Source organism: Leptodactylus fuscus, chromosome 4 (assembly GCF_031893055.1).
Source record: "Leptodactylus fuscus isolate aLepFus1 chromosome 4, aLepFus1.hap2, whole genome shotgun sequence".
Classification (NCBI taxonomy): domain Eukaryota; kingdom Metazoa; phylum Chordata; class Amphibia; order Anura; family Leptodactylidae; genus Leptodactylus; species Leptodactylus fuscus.
In genome coordinates, this window is record NC_134268.1 from 135,120,986 (window position 1) to 135,138,705 (window position 17,720).

General features: G+C 42.3%; 1 protein-coding gene across 1 annotated transcript in view; it reads right to left on the reverse strand.

Moving 5' to 3' along the window:
- LOC142201090 (sodium-dependent neutral amino acid transporter B(0)AT3-like) overlaps window positions 1-17,720 on the reverse strand; it is a 69,655-nt gene that overhangs the window by 2,327 nt on the left and 49,608 nt on the right. Inside the window, exons 11-14 of the mRNA XM_075271921.1 lie at window positions 17,370-17,574; window positions 15,692-15,851; window positions 12,878-13,040; window positions 2,876-3,066 (exon numbers count right to left, since the gene is read on the reverse strand). Of these exons, the coding sequence (XP_075128022.1) occupies window positions 2,876-3,066; window positions 12,878-13,040; window positions 15,692-15,851; window positions 17,370-17,574 (719 nt within the window). The remainder of the gene's footprint in view (window positions 1-2,875; window positions 3,067-12,877; window positions 13,041-15,691; window positions 15,852-17,369; window positions 17,575-17,720) is intronic.

A 17,720-nucleotide genomic window follows, 5' to 3' on the forward strand; every position in this document is an offset into this window, starting at 1 on the left:
TTTGTTTCATCAGTCCACAGGACCTTCTTCCAAAATGAAGCTGGCTTGTCAAAATGTGCATTTGCATACCTCAGGTGACTCTGTTTGTGGCGTGCTTGCAGAAACAGCTTCTTTCTCATCACTCTCTAATACAGCTTCTGATTGTGCAAAGTGCGCTCTATTGTTGACCGATGCACAGTGACACCATCTGCAGCAAGATGATGCTGCAGCTCTTTGGAGGTGGTCTGTGGATTGTCCTTGACTGTTCTCACCATTCTTCTTCCCTGCCTTTCTGATATTTTTCTTGGCCTGCCACTTCTGGGCTTAACAAGAACTGTCCCTGTGGTCTTCCATTTCCTTACTATGTTCCTCACAGTGGAAACTGACAGATTAAATCTCTGAGACAACTTTTTGTATCCTTCCCCTGAACAACTATGTTGAACAATCTTTGTTTTCAGATCATTTGAGAGTTGTTTTGAGTAGCCCATGATGCCACTCTTCAGAGGAGATTTAAATAGGAGAACAACTTGCAATTGGCCACCTTAAATATCTTTTCTCATGATTGGATACTCCTGGTTATGAAGTTCAAAGCTCAGTGAGCTTACAAAACCAATTTTGTGCTTCAGTAAGTCAGTAAAAAGTAGTTAGGAGTATTCAAATCAATAAAATGATAAGGGTGCCCATACTTTTGCACTGGTCAAATTTTGGTTTAATGCATATTGCACATTTTCTGTTAGTACAATAAACCTCATTTCAATCCTGAAATATTACTGTGTCCATCAGTTATTAGATATATCAAACTGAAATGGCTGTTGCAAACACCAAAATATTTAGAACTAAAAATGATTAAGATTAATAGGGGTGCCCAAACTTTTTCATAGGACTGTATCTTATCTTATAATCACACAAGGGTACTCCATTTTAGACACAAAAATAATAAAACCTAACTTTTATTGGCTATAGTTAAAAATCTACACCCAGTGATCATTCCAAAATAAATAAGGTGAATAAAGTGACTAAAAACAAATGACTGATACTATTTTATGGTTGGTACAATCACCATGTATTGCTAGGTGGTATCGTCAGTATCTTTCTGTGTCACTCCCTTCCAATATATTGTTTGTTAGGGGAGTTTTAATGAACAGCATAACAACAGATGGTTTCCCAGCAAAACTCTTATCTAGCAACTAAATAATGATTCTTATTGTAAATAGGCAGGTATATATGTATATACAATTGTGTATAGTGAGTAGTGGAGACTAGGGTTAGATAATAAGTCAGGTCAACCTATAGCTAATCTTATGACTCCCCCAAGTAACCACACTATATACTCAGCTGTATAGTAATTTCTATACTCTGGTGCCCTGCCTATTACTGCAGCGATAACTTAACATAATAGTTGACTTCCTCTACGCGTTTCGCCGCTATGGCTCATCAGGAGGATGATTATTGCTAGAGAAACGATGTATTGCGGTGAAAACCGCACTTCCTGGGGCCTCAGTGGTAGACCCCAGTACTTGTGTAGGTCATCAGTCATTTGTTTTTAGTCACTTTATTCACCTTATTTATTTTGGAATGATCACTGGGTGTAGATTTTTAACTATAGCCAATAAAAGTTAGGTTTTATTATTTTTGTGTCTAAAATGGAGTACCCTTGTGTGATTAGATGTTGAAATAGGACTCTAAACCCTGTGTATATACAATGTATCTTATCTTACTAATATTATAAATGTGAAAGTTTGGATGTTTGTGTGTTTGTGTTTGTTACTCAATCACGCAAAAACGGCTAAACGGATTTGAATGAAATTTGGCACATAGATTGTAACCTTGATTACCACATAGGCTACTTTTTATCCCGGTAAATGACATGGCTTCATGACTGTTATGAATATATTCACATACTATATTAAACTGCTCTTGGCAGCTGGCTGATAAAGCCAGGTCTGTTATCTCTCTATGTAAACACACAGCTAACCCTCAGTCCATCTGATCTGCTCCAGGCAGCATGCTGACACAATGGATGGGAAAACACATTTAATCCAAATTGGCAGTGTGCTACTTTTAAACATGCCAGGAAAAAGAAAATGTAATTTGTCGTAAAATTCTAAAACAACGCGAGCTATAAAGGTAGCCAGAAGTCAACAGAGTTCTCCTCAAGTGAAGAATTGATGCCAACAACATGCTCATTATATGGCGTCCTAGTGAGCTGCTGAGATGCCGAAACAATCACGGGCACAGTGCAAGGAACAAGTTCAGCGGCAGGCCAGCTTGAGAGCTACCAAAACGTCGGAGCATGCGGATCATCAACGTCAACAACACGCTCATTATATGGCTTTCCAGTAAGCTGCTGAGATGCTTGAACACTCACAGGCACGGCGAAAGTTACAAGTTCAGCAGCAGGACAGCTTAAGAGCTGCTGAAATGCTGGATCAGGCAAACCATTGACGGCAGCAATTTGCTGAATATAGGCGGATTATTGATGCCAACAACATGCAGACGAAGTTGCGGGCAGAGGCTAGTATACATATATATATATATATATATATATATATATATAGGTATTTATATATGAATTTTGCAGTTCTAATGGGGTTACAAATATCTACTTATGGGTTTAACTTTGAACATTTATAGAAGGTAGCATTTGGGAATAGTGGATTTTTAATTTTAATGATCTTTCATTCAGCAACCACATTACCTAAGGTAGACTGTTATATAAGTAAAAAATGTGACAAAACATTTTTTAAAATTAAATCTATAAATTGTTTAATTGTTCTCATTAAAGACTTTTGTATTGTGTACCTTGCATGAAGGTACATGTAAAAGGAATAACAATGCAAATTCCATATTCGCTGCAAACTTTTTTTTAATGAAACAAAATTTATTGCATTTTTACAAGTTGTTTGTAGAAATATACTCTTTATTTTTATGATCTCCTGGTGCATAGTTTTGTTTCTTAAACTTTTTTCGAAGAAAGTGAAATAGTGCAATAGATGGTATAAACATGCATGGAATGGCCACCAACATGACACAAATTGCCACAACCCAGTTAGGATAATCTTCAGTCTTTTTCATAGGAAAGTTCTCCTGTATAAGAAAACAAAACAGAATTCAGTGGAAGCTCCTCGGAAGACCACCCATTCTTTTCCTGTCATCGGCGACCAGCAAATCATTTTATTCACTATAGAATACATATCATAAAACTCATTTTACAAATCGCTTGCAGCAACACATCGGATAAAAGTTGGGTTAATAATAAAAAAAAAAAAAAAAAAAAAGTAAATGGTGCTACCAAAGAAATAGATGGAGGGTCAATTAGTGAGAGAAAAAATGAACCGTGCCTAAAATTAACTTTTATTAGGTGTATGTAAAATTGCCAGATCTTTTGGCCAGTATTGTGATCCATCCAGCTTTATATTTTAGACATTTTTTTTTATTTCTTAGTTTTGTCATAGCCTAAGTGCCACTTCTCTACTTAGAGGGCAATAGTATAACATTCCATAGTCACTGAGAAGCAATTTTCAACTGTCACATGTGCATAAGAAGAGCATGTTGGAGAGGAAGAGAGAGTTCACCAATCTTTGAAAAATTGTCTAAAACTTGTAGAACACTATTAGAAAATAGTACCTCAGTGTAAAATTGCAGTACTTAATATCATCAAAAGATTCAGGAAATTTAGAGAAATCCATGTCCAAAAGGGAAAAGTCTGCCGGTCAAGATTGGATGCTCGTGATCTACGGGCCCTCAGACTACACACCATTAGAAGCAAGCATAAATTGGTAATGCAAGTAGCTGCATGAGCTCAACAATGCTTCCGAAATCAGTGTCTGTGAACACAATTCACTATGAAATGCACAAAGTTAACACTCTATAATGCAAAGAAAAAACAACACATTCCAGAAACTCCGCCATCTTCTCTGTGCCAAGGTTTGTTTAAAATGGACTTAAAAACTGTTCTCTGATCAGGTGAGTCAAAATGTGAACTTCTTTATGTTACTATTGAGCAATGTATAGAGGTTTGAGAACAACATATGCTCCCATCCAGATATGTCTTTCAGGGAAAGGCCTTGTATTTTTCAGCAAGACAATGCTAAACCACATACTCCATCCATTACAACAGCATGACTTTACAGACGAAGAGTCTTTGTGCTAAACTGGTCTGCCTACAGTCCAGACCTTTCAGTAAGAGAAAACATCCTACGGCTGTTGAACATTTAGATGAATAAGACAAGAAAGGGACAATATTCCAAAACTTCAGTGATTGGTCTCTTCACCCCCCAGATGTTTATAGACTCGTTTAATAAAGATAGCATGCTACACAACAGTAGATGTGGCCTGTTCCAACTTTTTCAGATGTGTTGCTACAAGCAATTTCTAAATTAGTCATTTGTTTCAAATGAAAAGGAAAAATGTTTAACTTTCAACTTCTGATATGTGTTGTATATTCTATTGTAAATAAAATTATGGTTATATAAGATTTCCAGCTCATTGCATTCTTGTTTTCTTTACAATTTTTTTTACAAACCATCCCAACTTTTTTGGAAATGAGGTTTTAGAACACCTAGTATAAAGGTCAATCCAACATTAGTCCATGTTGAATCTATAGCTGTGGTAGTCCAGACATAATGGCTATGTTTTGGTCATTAGAACTTTGTCAAATTAAACTTGGCAGGTAGAAGTAGCTCTGAAGCTGTAGTGGTGGATCTGAATGGTAACACTAGTCACTTGATATGAGCAATAGCCTGCTGTGTAACTATTTGAATTGGGTGGGAGTAATATAAAAAATGTTATGGCATACATAAAATGAAAAAAAAAAAAAATGGAGTCCACAGGGGGTATATCCTTAAATATAATACTTTTAAATTTGTAGATATAAGTAAACTTTGCTTAGTTTTAAAGATTTTCTCTGATCATTTCTTAACCCCTTAAGGACGCAGGGTACTTTGGGCCTTAAGGCTCAGACCCTGTTTTTCAAATATGACTTCTTTTACTTTATGTGAGGATAGCTTCATATTGCATTTACCTATCCAGGTGATTCCAAGATTGTTTTTTGTGACACCTTCTACTTTATGTTGTTGGTAAATTTTGTTCATTATACTTTGTGTTTGTTTGTTAAAAAAAGGACAATGTACTGAAAATTTCATAAAATTATAAATTTTTAAAGTTTCTGATATTCTTGTAAAAAAAAACCAGACAGTCAGATCACACAAAAGTCTTCCTAATTAACATTTTCCATATGTCTACTTTATATTGGCATTGTTTCTTCAATGTCCTTTTACTTTTCTAGGAAGTTAGAAGGCTTATAACTTTAGTAGCAAATTTTCAAAAAAATTTCAAGATTGTGTTTTCTAGGGACCTATTTAGTTGTGAAGTGACTTTGAGGGGCCTATATAATAGAAAACACCAATAAATGATCCCATTTTAGAATGTATAGCCTTCAAACTATTCAAAATTGTATATAGGAACTTTGTTAACCCTTTAGGTGTTCCACAGGAATTAATGCAAAATGGAGGTGAAATTTCCAAAAGCCACTTTTTTTTGCACATTTTCCATTACAAACTAGATTTTCCAGTAACAAAGACAGATTGTTAATAGCAAAACATACCATAATATTTATTTCTCTGATTCTGAAGTTTGTAGAAATATCCCATATGTGGCCCCTCTGTGTAAGTTGACTCAAAAACAGCCCTCAGAAATGAAAAAGCACCTTTGAGGATTTTGGTGCAGCAATTTCATTAGGATAGTTTTTAGACACCATGTTGCATTTGCAGAGCCCTAGAGGTACCACAATAGTGGGAAACCTCCAAAAGTGACCCCATTTTGGAAACTAGACCCCTTAAGGAATTCATCTAGGGGTCATATGACCATTTTGAACGGCCAGAATTTTCACTGAACTTCTCTGAATTTGGCCGTCAGTTTAAAAAAATGATAATTTCTACAGTTATATGCACTTTTTCATATTTTCTTTCCCTTTTACAAGGGAATAAAGTAGCCCATCTTGTTACCCAATTTCTCCCGAACACAGAAATGCCCCATTTGTGGTCAAAAACCACTGTTTGGGCACAGAGGAGGGCTCAGAAGCAAAGGAGTGTTATTTCTCTTTTGGAGCTCTGATTTCACACAAATGATTTATAGGTGCCATGTTGCTTTTGTAGAGCCCTAGAGGTACCATAACAGTGGAAAACCCCCAAAAGTGACCCCATTTTGGAAACTAGACCCCTTAAGGAATTCATCTAGGGGTATAGTGAGCAAATTGACCTCACAGGCTTTTCCAAATGATACTGCATAGCAGACGGTGCAGAGTGAGAATTGCAATTTTCAAACCATATATGCCATGTCAGTGCCCGATATATTGTGCCCAGTACATGCCACAGGAGATATTGACCCCATAAAATGTAACATAGGTTCTGCTGGATATGGCAATACCCTACATGTGGCAGTTGTATAATGCCTGATGACACGGCAGGGCTCAGAATGGGAAAGGACCCTGGATTTGGTAGCAGAAAAATATATCAGCTAAGGCATTTACATAAGGCCCCTGAGGTACCAGTACAGTTGAGACCCCCAAGAAGTGACTCAATTTTAAAAGCGTAACCCCTTTAGGTACTCATCTAGGGGTATAGTGAGCATATTGACCCCACAGGCTTTTCCAAATGATACTGCATAGCAGGCGGTGCAGAGTGAGAATTGCAATTTTCAAACCATATATGCCATTTCAGTGCCCGATATATTGTGCCCAGCACATGTCACAGGAGACACTGACCCCATAAAATGTAACGTAGGTTCTGCTGGATATGGCAGTACCCTACATGTGGCAGTTGTATAATGTCTGACGACACGGCAGGGCTCAGAATGGAAGGGCACAAACACTATTATTATACTTGGGGGTCTTTGCAGACCCCCTAGTATAATGATCGGAGGCCCGGGAGACGTAAGAATCATAAAAAACTGTGTTACTTACCTCTCCAGGCTCCGGGCAGGCTTCGGCCTAGTTGTCTGACGTCTCTGAGATCACATGAACCCGGCCTGCGTCCCGGGTCATGTGACGTCCAACATCATTGAAGAAGGCCGACAGTGGAGGACTGCAGCAGAGGCGGGGGACAGGTAACAGTGTTTTTTTATGTTTTTATTCCCCTGGGTCTCCGATTATTATACTCTGGGGTCTGAAAAGATGGCCACTGAGGGACATAATACTGTGTGCAGGGGCCACTGAGGGACATAATACTGTGTGCAGGGGCCACTGAGGGACATAATACTGTGTGCATCGGCCACTAAGGGACATAATAGAGCACGCTGGAATACGGAGGAGGGGGTCGGTCGAGGTCTTTGGCGACGGTCGGGGAAGGGGGTCCAATGTCAAAAGTTCGCCTCGGGGCCCCGCCATTCCTAGTTATGCCACTGAATTTATCTAATGAGGGTTGAAATGCCAATAACCTGGCATAAATCGCTCGCATTAATATATCTGAAATGGCTTGTGCCGTGGCTTTCAAATTTGGGGATTCGGGTGCCGTGAGGTCCTTTAATGTGCCCAGTAAGGATAGAAATTGTTTTTTTTTTTTCAGTGGCCATTTTCTTTTTGTGAATGTACTTGTCTTTTCTATATAATGCTCCATAATGCAGATTGCAACAGATACAAAACAAGAAAAAAATATATACATACATTCATATACCACATATGTCATATATATACATGAATGTATGAATACTATATATACTCACATATATACATACAATCACACATTATTATAGCATACTGTATATACTCACACATACCTGTATACAAACATACAGTCCTCACACAGTATACAAGACACATACTTTATCCCTTAAGTACTATCATGGTGTCTATCATAATGATATGTGTATGGTAGTGGTGTATGATAGACACCATGATAGGACTTAAGGGTTAAACAAATGTACACATATACATAATAAATATTACATTTACCAAAATAAGAAAAAATATATATACTCACATTTGAAGCAGAAAGTGCAGCATTGCAGCAGACTTGTCTCTGTCCCCACACGGTGCGATGTAAGGGATAAGCGATGGCTCACTGCTGGGGGGGAGGAAGTCCGGTCTGCACAGAGAGATCTTCATAAGATGCAATATCTTCTGCTCCTGGTGTCCTCAGTCCTCCCGATGTATACTTTCCCTATATTAATAGGGAAAGTATGCCACTGATAGGCAGCCCCTGTGTGTGTCAGGGCCCTAGGAAACTGTTGGCAGCCGGCCATCTTTAATCATTACAGCGCTGCCGGCAGCCTGGGGCCCCGAGGTTACCGATCCTGCCCCGCACCACTATCAGTGCTCAGTTTGTCAATGCAAATGCCTTGGACAGGAGCCCAAACCAGCCCCTGACATCCCGATCGGGCCCCTGGCCAATGCATCTGCGGCTCATAGGTCACTGCTCAGTCTCCTCTCCTCTCTTAGCGGGAGGTTGTGTGAGTGAGAGGTGGGGGGAGGAGATGCAGCAGAGAGCCAGAAGATCGGGACAAAGTGACTTTATAAAGAGAAAACACTCATAAGCGGGACAATCTCTAAGCTGTTCGAGGCGGCGGGACAGGACTGCAAATGCGGGACTGTCCCGCCAAAATCGGGACTGTTGGGAGATATGGGGATTGTCTTCTCTGAGTGTCCTAGCAGTGTCTGTGTTAGACACGGCTGAATGGCTGCTGGTGAAATTTGAGACAGTTCGCCCTTCCCTCCCCCCAGCACATTCCGAACACCACATGCCCCCCTTTTACACACACAAACTGCTAGCGCGCCTCAGCTCTGCTACATCTGCGAATTTGTGTGAAAGTGTCTGAGCAGCTTCTGTGTTAGACACGGCTGAACGGATGTTGCTGAAATGTACAACAGTTCTCCCCCCTCCCACATCCGAGGCAGAACAACAGATTCCCCATCCTTTTTACTGAAACCCTACAGCTGATATTCTCCTCTTGACCACACACAGCCTGTATGTTCTGTAGTTTCCTGATCTTGCATGAGAGTCCATTTTCTTCAGCTTTCAGACTGTCCGTCTCCCTCCTGTTTAGCTCCGCTCCCCAATTCATGTTTAGCTCCGCCCACCACATAGCGTGATCCTATGGGATGTCTGAAGGGCCTGTGATGACGTCATCAAAGGTCTTCCAACATGGTATGTGTCTAAATTCATGCTTAACAGTCATGTAGTGACGTCATTTATTGGGATAAAAAGTAGCCTATGTTTTGATCGGGGTTCCTATCTATGTTTGTGCCAAATTTCAGCCAAATCCGTTCAGCCGGAGACTCCATTTTCTTCAGCTTTCAAACTGTCCGGCTCCTTCCTGTTTAGCTCTGCTCCCAAATTAGCGTGTAGCTCCACCCACCACATAGTGTGATCCTATGGGACGGCTGAAGGGCCTGTGATGACATCATCAAAGGTCCTCCAACGTAGTGTGTGTCTAAATTCATGCTTAACAGTCATGTAGTGACGTCATTTATCAGGATAAAAAGTAACATGTTTTAATCGGGGTTCCTATCTATGTATGTGCCAAATTTCAGCCAAATCTGTTCAGCTGGAGACTCCATTTTCTTCAGCTTTCAAATTGTCCGGCTCCTTCCTGTTTAGCTCCGCCCCCAAATTAGCATGTAGCTCTGCCCACCATATAGCCACATAGCATGATCCTATGGGACGACTGAAGGGCCTGTGATGACGTCATGAAAGGTCCTCAAACATAGTGTGTGTGTAAATTTGCGCTTAATGATCATGTAGTGACATCATTTACCGGGCTAAAACATAGCCTATATTTTAATCGGGGTTCCTATCTATCTATACGCCAAATTTCAGCTAAATCCGTTCAGCCGTTTTTGCGTGATTGAGTAACAAACATCCAAACTATAATATTATAAGTATATAAGTAGGAAGGATAGGATATTATAGGATAGGATAGGATATGCTCTCCACAAATGCTGAGCCCCCCTAGAGCCACTTCAGGTGAACCCCATTAAATTTGACAAATATTCATGAGGTTTGGCCCTCCTCTTTGGTGCTTTTATTATACTGTGGGGTCTCCTCAGTACAGCTTACCTCCCAACCGTCCAGGATTGTGGGTTCTGTTCCACTGTCCCGGTCGATGGGAGGTATGTCTTGGTTTCAACACATCTGCATCTGGAGGACGGAGATGAGTTGAATACAATGGTTAATGAAGCAGGAGCTGATGTCAGACAGCACCTGCTTTACCACTGAGCGCCCCGTGTGCTTCGGCTATGGGAACTGTAGGAGTGATGTGATGACATCACTCACATTGCGCCTACAGCTCCCAGGACACTCTGTGACTAGGAATACAGATAGAGCATCAGAGGAGTGAAGAGGTGAGTATCCGTGTTTTCTATGTTAAACTTTGAGGACAAATTGAGGGAGAACATAATGAAAGGGGCACGTGAAACTAGGGGCAGATGAAGGGGGGCAGATAGAGGAAGACGTTAAACTCGTGGCAGATGAAGGGGGACATGAAACTGGAGGCAGAAATGGAAGGGGGACATTAAACTGGGGGCAGATGACAAATTGCTTATATTTTCACAGCAAGGTCCCATTATCATTTAACAGTTTGGTAGTACTGGAGAGATACAGGTCAGAGGAGGTATTTATCCAAATATTTTTCTAAATTTTTTAATTTTCCATGCCATCTATATTTTAAAAAAATCCTACACTCCTGGGCACTAAGCTTAGCAGACATTCTGTTTGCTGTACACCAGGCATGTCAAACATGCGGCCCTTTACAGGCATATCTGCGGCCCGCACAAAAGTCTCAAACTTTGTCTCTAAGAGACAAAGTTTGAGACTTTTGTGCGGGCCGCAGAGGTGCAATACTCTCGCGGCTACTCGCTGCTAACACGCTGCTAACGCTGCTAACAGCTGCTAACACGCTGCTAACAGCACCTTCCTATGTCGGCTCATTCATTTGAGCCAACAGCGGAGGGGAAAGCCGCGACCGCGATGGTCGCGGCAGGCGGGTTTTGACCAGAGAGAGACACGGCTCGCTGTGTCTCTCTCGGTGTCAAAACCTGCGTGGGCAGTTCACATGTGAACTAGCCCGAGAGAGAGAGAGAGAGAGAGAGAGAGAGAGTGCGGCGGGGGAGCGAGGACTCGAAGTCGTCGGAGAAGGTAAGTTTAATGTGTGTACGCATAGAGGTGGAACGTGAAACTGAGGGCAGGTGAAGGAGGGGACGGCATGACACTGGGGGTAGAGATGGGGGGACATGACACTGGGGGCAGAGATGGAGAGGACATGAATCTGGGGGCAGAGATGTGGGGACATGAATCTGGGGGCAGAGATGGAGGGCACATGAATCTGGGGGCAGAGATGGGGGACATGAATCTGGGTGCAGAGATGGGGGGACATGAATCTGGGGGCAGAGATGGGGGGGACATGAATCTGGGGGCAGAGATGGGGGGGACTTGAATATGGGGGCAGAGATGGGGGGACATGAATATGAGGGGGCAGAGATGGGGGGATATGAAACTGGGGGGCAGAGATGGAGGGATATGAATCTGGGGGGAAGAGATGGGGGATATGAATCTGGAGGGCAGAGATGGGGGGATATGAATCTGGGGGGCAGAGATGGGAGGGACATGAGTCTGGGGGCAGAGATGGAGGGGACATGAAACTGGGGGCAGAGATGGAGGGGGGACATGAATCTGGGGGCAGAGATGGGGGGACATGAATCTGGGGGCAGAGATGGAGGGGACATGAATCTGGGGGCAGAGATGGGGGAACATTAATCTGGGGCAGAGATGGGGGGGACATGAGTCGGGGCAGAGATGGGCGACATGAATCTGGGGGCAGAGATGGGGGACATGAATCTGGGGGCAGAGATGGGGGGACATGAATTTGGGGGCAGAGATGGAGGGGACATGAATCTGGGGGCAGAGATGGGGGGACATGAATATGGGGGGCAGAGATGGGGGATATGAATCTGGGGGGGCAGAGATGGGGGGATATGAATCTGGGGGGCAGAGATGGGGGGATATGAATCTGGGGGGCAGAGATGGGGGGATATGAATCTGGGGGAAGAGATGGGAGGGACATGAGTCTGGGGGCAGAGATGGGAGGGACATGAGTCTGGGGGCAGAGATGGAGGGGACATGAAACTGGGGGCAGAGATGGAGGGGGGACATGAATCTGGGGGCAGAGATGGGGGGACATGAATCTGGGGGCAGAGATGGGGGGACATGAATCTGGGGGCAGATGAAGGGTGTATATGTAAACAGATAATTTTCTTTATGAAGCTAACAAAATCTTCTCAGAGAACAAGGCTGACTGATCACCACTTATAATCTAAAAAAGATTGAAAAAAATGATAGCAAATAAATGTTTAGTTTTTAATTGCTGTATTTTTGTTAAATATATGTTGCTGTTACATATTACTACTTCATATCTTGTTTTCATGACTGCTGTTAAAATACGTGTGTGACATTAGCTGCTGTGTGCGGCCCTCGCAACAACCTCTTGTTACTCATGTGGCCCTCGGGGTACCCTGAGTTTGACATGCCTGCTGTACACTATTTGGTTTTCTATTTAGTAGTCCTCATCACAGGCAGAATTACAAAAAAAAAAAAATGCCCTATAAACCTCTGCACAGGTCAAACAACATGAAAAGCAACTTTTTCCAGATTGTTATTTTGGTCCATGTTGCTGCTGCAATGCTGTTAAGAGCAGGTCAGGCAAAATGGCTGTCACTATAATCACGTGCAGAAAATACCGTAAGTAAAAAACCCTACAATCAGAGGCGATCTACTGTAATCTGGATCTTTGTATCAGATAAAATGAGCTCCCCCTGTTATAAAGGTATAAAAGAATATTTCCCTTAAGCAAATATTGTAATCTATATTTTCCCCAGCACTTATATTCACACAATATATTAGTTACTTACATAATTTGGATCCCATGGTTCATAAGTCAAGGGTGATAAAAATTGAACTGCAATATATGATATGAACATAGCTACCATTAGCAATGGACTAATATATCTCCATGTAGCTTGCCAGTAAATATTTGGACGTCTTCCAGTCATCCATCTGATATCTTCACTAAATCTGGATAAAAACAGTATAATTGAAGATTATTTAATAGAAAAAAACAACCATCAAAAACAATGATAAGATCAGCTGCATTATCTAATTTGGTTTAGGTAAGCGATTTTTTTTACTTACAGCATGAGTGCTGCAGATAAATAACTAGGCTGTATAAACCAATGTATCTTACTAACCATATTGAAGTATCTTTCAGGCCAGCAAAACTCAAAATTACTCATGCACATGACAATATTATGGCTAAGCCATATTAAAGATTTCAATTATTCGCATTAATCCACCTATTAAAAACTATAATATCCTCTATTGGACTGTGAAATGTAATGGACATCCTGTGTGCATATGACTGTGTCAATTCACTCCTTATAACTAAGGGGGCGTTCACACTACCGTCGGTGTCCGACATGTAGTGTCCGCTCCTAGTGTCCGCTCAAAATCTGTCACGGACACTAGGAGCGGACACTAGATGTGTCCGTGACACCTGTCATTCACTTGAATGGGCATCGGGTGCGTTCTTTTGCACTCCGTGCCCGTCCTTTCCTGTCCGCAAGAGAAGATGTCCGACTTCTCAAGCGGACAGAAGAACCCTGCATGCAGGGTTTTTCTGTCCGCTTGAGAAGTCGGACACCTTCTCTTGCGGACAGGAAAGGATGGGCATGCAGGGTTTTTCTGTCCGCTTGAGAAGTCGGACACCTTCTCTTGCGGACAGGAAAGGATGGGCACGGAGTGCAAAAGAACGCACCCGATGCCCATTCAAGTGAATGACAGGTGTCACGGACACATCTAGTGTCCGCTCCTAGTGTCCGTGACAGATTTTGAGCGGACACTAGGAGCGGACACTACATGTCGGACACCGTGAACACGGCTCTAGTTCTGTGATTGATTTTTCCACCACACCTGTCTCCTTCACCTTCATTTCCCTCTGCTCCTCTAAGAGTTAAGTTTTGTTTTGCCCTGTGATTGACAATCTGCCTTCCTGGCAACTCCATGGGCGGGTTCTTCCTCCCTATTTAGTCTTGGCTCTCATTCACACCAGTGCTTGCTATTGCCTTGTGCGTACTTGCTCCTTGCTGTCACTATTTTTCACGGTCCCCTGAGAAACGATCTGGGAGTAACATCTTGACTTTCTTAACTGAAGAACCAGCTGGGGATGAAGCAGCAGCCTCAGTAAGGATCTGAGCCTGTTTCGCTAGCTCAGCTACCAAGCCTGTCAATCCCTCCAACTTGGCCACAAGGCCCTGAATAGGATCCATATTTATCTGGAGGGATGCAATGGAAGTAGGTTTTTGGGCTTGCTATTATGTTAGGGAATTCATAGGACAGCAATTCCCCAGTAGCTGTTGAACCCTGGGAAGGGACACAAGAGACAGTGAGCCCTAAGCTGAAGCCCCCAACTGTCCCTTCCTATTGCCAGGCCCTATCCTACGTAATAGGCAGCAACCACGAAGACAGTCCCTTCCTGTATATGTGATATACAAAATGCAGACAAGATGGACAACAACAAAGGGAGGTCAGCTAGCCAAGGGTTAGTAAACAGTCGAGCGATGCAGTGCCAAATCGGAGTCCAAAGAATAGTCAGTAAGGAAAGCCAAAGGTGAAGGATTAGAACGCAAGCAAAAATAGTGACAGCAAGAAGCAAGTATGCACAAGGCAATAGCAAGCGCTGGTGTGAATGAGAGCCAAGACTAAATAGAGAGGAAGAACCCGCCCATGGAGTTGACAGGAAGGCAGCTGTCAATCACAGGGCAAAACAAATCTTAATTCTTAGAGGAGCAGAGGGAAATGAAGGTGAAGGAGATGGGTGTGGTGGAAAAATCAATCACAGAACTAGAACCGTGTTCACACAGTGCAACCAAAAACTTTAAGCCAAGAACCAAACTGCACACGCCGCCAGGGTCTTAAAAAATAAGGTCTGAGTCCCTACACATAGAAATTTTATTTTTATAAGTATATATAGTTATCAAATAATAATACTGTATCAAATATTACCACCATACAGTGAATAAATATTACATCCATACTGTTATGGAACAAAACACACAATGCGGAGACTAATAGTACCAATAATACCTCTATAAAAGTCCTAAATGATAATGTAACACAACAACCATTACATAGTGACTTAAAGGGGTTGTCCAGGCAAAAATGAAACAACCTTTTAACATTTAGATCAGCTGGGTTCAGTGAAACCAATAAAAAAGGCATTTTACCTTTCCACTGTGCTCCGTGTCCTCCCGCGTGTCCCAGTTCTTCTGCCCCAGCAGTGTCTTCCGGAGTTCCGCTGAAGCTGTTGACTGGCCTCAGCAGTCACGTGACCGCTGAGGTCAATTAGTGAAGGGCCTGCAATGTCACTACCTGTTACATCACGGGCCCTCTTCCTGAGGCCTGCTGAGGCCAATCAGTGGCTTCAGCGGAACAACATAAGAGACCCAGATTACAGCGCTGGAGCAGAAGAGCTGGGACGCGCAGGAGAGGACACTGGAACCCAGGAAAATGGCCGACGACCATGCGCAGTCGGCGCTTTTGCTGGAAGAGAAGAGGCAGAGAAGAAAACAGATGCAGTCGCTGGAGAGTTTTCAAGCAGCAGTGGAGGCATCCCCAGTGTTGATTAATATAATATAACATATTTAAGAAAAATATCAACTGTATTTTACCTGTCAATACCATATACGTATGTAACAGCAATGACTTCACAGAAAACAACGACTAAAAGCGTTAAAGATCCTGTGAATGTATCAAAGATTTGAAGCCAGTAATTTCCAGATCTCATTGTGAAAATGAGAGACAATGAAAAAGATATCAGGCATATTAAAGCTATAAAAGAAAGAAAGAGAGTATAAGGGGTAATCAAACTTTGCACTTTGGGTGTACTTTAAGAATAGCATGCCCCAACCTTTAAAGTATAACCAGTACATTCAAATTTTACTTTGTGTAAAACACATACAAATTGTACGAAAACATACAAAAGTGTCTATGAAAATAAGACAGGGTCTTATAATATTGTTTTTCTCTGAAAAAAAGGGTTGGGCTTATTTTCGGGGTAGGTCTAAATTTTACAAATCTTGTAAAATGGTTAGGGTTAATAATCCTAACCCTAATTTACATTCACATTTGATGGTGTGATATCAATGGGTCTTAAACAAACATACTGGCACTCTCTCTCTCTAAACACTTTGTGTGGCAGTTGCACCATGCCCTCTCTATCTCCTCTCCTTTACACTACGGGAGAGGTGCTGTAGTGGAGTGGCTGCGTCTGTGGGAGCAGCAGGGTTGGCACCTGATGTCTGGCCACGTACGTAACCAAGCCCACAGCATAGCAGTGGTCTGGAGGCGTAACCAGGAGGCAACAGTTGGAAGGCAGATTTAGGATGTGGGACTCTGCAGCGGGACTTGGGAGCAGATTTTGCCCTGCTGTGACAGGAGGTAGTGGGGCACTTGTCCTGGTTGGTTGGAATCTACGGTATGCTTGTGCTACATCTCCATGATGTCAGTGAAATCATTTGACATAACCTAGCGCTAAAGGCGCTGACTGTAACTAGGGCTTATAGAAGGACTTATATTTCAAGCCTACTCCAAAAACCCAGGCTTATTTTCACTGTATGGCTTATTTTTGGAGAAACGGGGTATGAGAACAGGTCAGAGCTGGACTGACATTCTGGCAAATACTAGATGGGCCTGTACATAGTGGGGTCACTACAACCATCTCCAAAGTGCTTAATATTGATCATATCTCAAAATGCCTGCTATCGCCAATCAGAGAGACTGGTATTGCAAGTCTGTGTTTTCCTTTGGTATTGCAAGTCTTTAATTTCCTTTTTTCGTGAGTGGTTTGTTCCCGCTCACAGAAAAAAGAAGCGACATGCCCTTTCTTCAGGCGGATTCCGCGGCTGATTCAGCCTTAGACATCCGCCTTGCGACATCTCCCTCCCGGCTAGGCCCTTTCATTTGGGCCTAATCCGGAGCGGAAAGCTGCGACTGGATGCCGTGCACTGCACTAGCATCCAGGCGTGGCTAGCCATTTTTTGGTCCGGAATCTGAGGCGGCCTCTGCATCAAATTCCAGACCCAAGAACCCCATCTGAATTTCCTGAAGTATACAGAGCTATCTGTTACAGATCCATACTCTGTGCAGAATCTGTCAGCTGCAGCAGCTAGTGAGTGGGAGTCCCAAGAGTTGAACCAAAACAGATCGGAAATTAATGACCTATTTTCGTGGATAGGCAATCCATCTATCCATCAACTCTTGGGCAACCTCTTCCATATTAGATCTTTGTTGTTTGCTTGCCTCCAGTTTATATTTTATAGTCTACTAGTGATAATATTTTAAACTTACCGGATATAACCTCAATGGGGATCCATTTTGGAAATATTTTAAGATCTAATATTGGTGTCAGCACTCCTTCAATATTTCCAAACATTGAAGACAAACCAAGAGTGAATAGCATTATAAAAAACAGAAAAGACCACACCTGGGATCCAGGCATTTGAATGATAGCTTCAGTGAAAACAATGAATGCCAATCCAGTGCCAGATGCACTCTGCAAGAAGACAATAATGTTAATATAGTATGAAAATGTCAATCCATTATCTTGTAAATAAGGTATTTCAAAGCACATCAATTACAATAGTACATCCCATACAACTTCCCCATATGAAGTCATAACACAGAACTGACACACGTCTA